General features: G+C 53.9%; 1 protein-coding gene across 1 annotated transcript in view; it reads right to left on the bottom strand.

Moving 5' to 3' along the window:
• Positions 1-14: 14 nt before the first annotated feature.
• Positions 15-3,827, bottom strand: part of RAB33A (RAB33A, member RAS oncogene family) — a 3,981-nt gene continuing 168 nt past the window's right edge. The window contains exons 2-3 of the mRNA XM_010715155.3: positions 3,131-3,183; positions 15-573 (exon numbers count right to left, since the gene is read on the bottom strand). Of these exons, the coding sequence (XP_010713457.1) occupies positions 118-573; positions 3,131-3,183 (509 nt within the window). The 3' untranslated portion in view covers positions 15-117. The remainder of the gene's footprint in view (positions 574-3,130; positions 3,184-3,827) is intronic.

Raw genomic sequence — 3,827 nt, forward strand, 5'->3', positions numbered from 1 at the left:
ACTTCATGATGGCGGCGACGGCGCGCACTGCGCATGCGCCCCGCTCCGGCCGCGCATGCGCGGCGAGCAAAGCAACGAGTCCGAGCGCAGGGCTCCCACAGACTTTATTGAAGGCGCTCAGCACGGACACGCGCTTTTACCGTGGGCCTCGCGCGACTGCTCCAGCTTCTGCGCCCGGCCCGGCCGCTTCTCCACATCGCGATAGAGCAGCGATTTCTGCGCCTTCAGCCGACAGGCCAGACACATGAAGATGGACTCCACGTTCTGGCTCTCCTTAGGGTCCTTGGCTGAGGTTTCGAACAAGAGCATGTTGTGAGCGTCGGCGAATTTGAGGGCCATGCTGGACGGCACTTGGATCAGGTCCTTCAAGTCACACTTGTTCCCTACCAGCACTTTGGGGACGAGGGGGGACACGGCGTGCCCGTTGCACTCCTCGATCCACATCTTGAGGTTGGTGAACGACGTCATCTTGGTGACGTCATACACGAAGACCACGGCGTGCACGTTGCGGTAGTAATGCTCCACCATGCTCTTCCGGAACCGCTCCTGCCCGGCCGTGTCCCACACCTGCACCTAAGAAGCACAACACGGGGTTCTTGAGGCTGCCGGAGCCCTGGGTGCTCACCTGAGCAGGCGTTGCTGCTGCAGGAAGCTGTGCTGCAGCTGCTCCGACAGCCGATGGGCAGCTGCACGCTTTCATCCCTGTGCTCTGAGGGAGAAAAGTCCCAGCCCGATGACTTACCTTCCCCAGGAACACGTTGCTGGGCTGGTGCACTCAGCCAGCATCCCCGCCATCGAGTGCACAAAGCACTGCTCGTTTCAGAAATGTCAGACTAGATTAACACGTCGGCCCACCTAATGCTATGCTGTATAAGAGAACCCTGAAAATGATGAAAATGAGGCAGGGCAAAGAGCAGCATGGAGGTCTGCCTGGGGGAGGAACCAGCTGAGAAATAAAGGTTGGGATTAAAGAGCAGACAGCCCTGGTGACAGGGCAGTGGGCAGTTCCAGCCTGACAAGAACTGGATGAGGCCCTATGCAGACAGGAAGAGTCTCACGTTTACAGGTCCTTCTGGAGGCCTTCAGCCATTCCTGTGTGTGCTGGAGGGGCAACACAGCAGAGCATAAAGCGTGAGATTCCTGGAGAGCGTTGGTGGCAACTTCATGACCCAAGTGATAGAAGAGCCGATGAGGGGAGGTGCTCTGCTGGGCCAGCTTCAGCAGGGCAGCTGTCAAAGTCAAAGGATCTCATTAACCATGAGGTAGTGGAGTTCAGGATCCTGAGCAGAAGGAGCAAAGTGAAATGCAAGACCACAGCAGTGAGAGCAGATTTTGGCCTTTTCAAAGATCTGCTTGAAAGAGTCCTGTGAATTAAGGCCCTATAGGAAAAAGGGACCAAGGAAAGCTAGCTAATAGTGATGTACCTCCACCTCTGAGCCCCAGAGCTGTCCATCTGAATGGATAGGAAATCAGGCAAAAATGCCAAGAGGTACAAGGAGGAGGTACAGGGAAGGTGGAAGGTGAGACAAGTGACCTGAGAGGAATACAGACACAATGTCTGAGCACACAGAGAGGTGGTTTAGAAAGCAAAAAGCACAATTGGCACTGAATATGGCAAGAGATGTTAAAGGCATCAGGAATGGCTTTTCCAGGTATTTAGGTGACAAAAAGAAGGCTAGGGACACTTGAATGTTACTTTTGATACCTGTCTGCCTTAAGATCCTCATAAAAAAAAACAAATGAAGCCTGGGCTGGATGAGCAATGAAGTGCATTAGAAACTGGCTGGATGGTCAAACCCGGAGGGTGGTGATCAGTGGTGCAAAGTCCGTTTAGGGGCCAGTAGCAGGGGTCATTACTGTGCCCGTTCCTGTTCGACATCTTCACTGACAACCTGGACGATGCAGCAGTGCATCCTCAGCCAGCCAGGAGATGGCGAGGTGGGAGCAGGAGCAGATACACCAGGGGGCTGTGCCGCCATCTAGAGGGACCTGGACAGGCTGGAGAAATGGGCTGCCAGAAGCCTCCTGAAGTTCGACAGCCCCAGGACACCGTGCGGACACGCAGCTGGGAATAAGAGGACCTGGGGGTCTTGGTGTGCACTGAGTTGAACACGAGCCAACAATGTGCCTATATGACAAAGTTAGCTAACGATGTCCTGGGCTGCATTAAGCAGAGTATTGCCAGTAGGTCAAGGGAGGAGATCCTTCCCCTCTAGTTGGCATTGGTGAGGCTACACCCGGACCCAGCACTCCATGTCTAGGCTGGCCAGTACAAGAGAGAAATGGAGATAAAAAGGGCCTTGAAATGATGAAGGGACTGGAGCAGCCCTTGCATGACAGGCTGAGAGCTGGGATTCTTCAGCATGGAAAAGGCTGAGAGCTTATCTCATAAATGGTATAAATACCTGCACAGAGGGTGCAAAGAAGCCAGGCTCCTTTCAGTGGTCCCCAGTGATGACAGAAGAGACACGGACACAAACCAAAACAGTTGGAGTTCTTTCTGAACATCAGGAAGCACTTATTTTCTGTGTGGGTGACAGAGCAGTGGCACAGGTTGCCCACAGGAGCTGCAGAATCCTCCTCCTTGGAGATGTTCACCAGCTGCCTGGATGCGGTCCTGGGCAACCTGCTGTGGGTGGCCTTGCTTAAGCAAGGGGGTCAGACCAGATAGCCTACAAAGGCCCCTTCCAACTCACATCTGGCTGTGAGCCTGATTCTATAAGTCCTGCTTGCTCTTGTAAGTTATGCCTTGAAGCCTGGAACTGGCAATTTCTCAGTAAGTGCTTTCTATATGAGCTACTCTGGGCTGTGACAGCACCTGGCCCAGAGTCATTCAGCATGGAAAAGTGCTGGAACAAAGAGGTACTGCTCATTCATTTCCATGCCTGTTTATCCCACACTGCTTGACTCTGGGCACAGCAGGAGCAGGAGGGTGCATCTCCCACCTCCCACCTCCCCACTGGGATGCATGGTCCCAGAAGAAGGTGCAATTTGCTGCACTGCCTCCCAATCCTGCCTGCTGCAGCACAAATCACATCCAAGAACTAGAAAGCCTGACAACCATTACAAGCTGGTGGCAGCAAGGCAGGCTTTGTGCCAGCCTGCAGTAGGCTTACAACAACACAGATACGTGGTGTTGAGTGGAACTGGGAAAGGCAAGGGGGGAAATGAACAGCTCTCCTCCTAGAGAGGGGGGGAGAGAGATTCATGGACAGTTTAACAGCATAACTAAAGTTCTTATCAACAGACATTAGCTCTGCATTCACTCTGATCAGTCCTTCAACTTCTGATCCCCCATTTGTCAGCAGAATGGCAGTATTTGCCCCCTCCCTGTCAGTTGCACTGCTGTTTGTTCTGATCCATGTTACTGGGTAGGCCAAGGTCTGCTGCAAACTCTGCTTCCCAGGCAGTTTTGTACCAACTGCAGCCCATCTGTGGATCTGCTCTGATCCATCAGTCAGAGCTCTCTGGTCTGAGCTAATACACTTCTTACAGTTGTAACACTGGTCTGCATACAGCAAATCGGTCCTGTTCTAGTTCTGTCGGAATTGCATCCTCCTATCGCTTGCTAACACCAGTTTTGAGTGTTAAATCACAGCTGTCAAGCCCCCCGGCAACCAGGCAGTGTGAGCCCCGACCTTCCAGCGAGCCCCTGCAGCCGCCTGCTCCATGACACGCCGCTGGCTGAGCACGGCTCCAGCAGCTCCGGCTCAGCACCCAGCCGTGCCGGATGCCGGCAGCGTTCCGCTCCACGCCATCGCTTCAAACCCCCCGCAGCCTCAAGCCAACATCAAAAAGCAGCAGCGACGCGGTCGGAAGACGTCTCC

This window comes from Meleagris gallopavo, chromosome 9 (assembly GCF_000146605.3).
Source record: "Meleagris gallopavo isolate NT-WF06-2002-E0010 breed Aviagen turkey brand Nicholas breeding stock chromosome 9, Turkey_5.1, whole genome shotgun sequence".
NCBI lineage: Eukaryota > Metazoa > Chordata > Aves > Galliformes > Phasianidae > Meleagris > Meleagris gallopavo.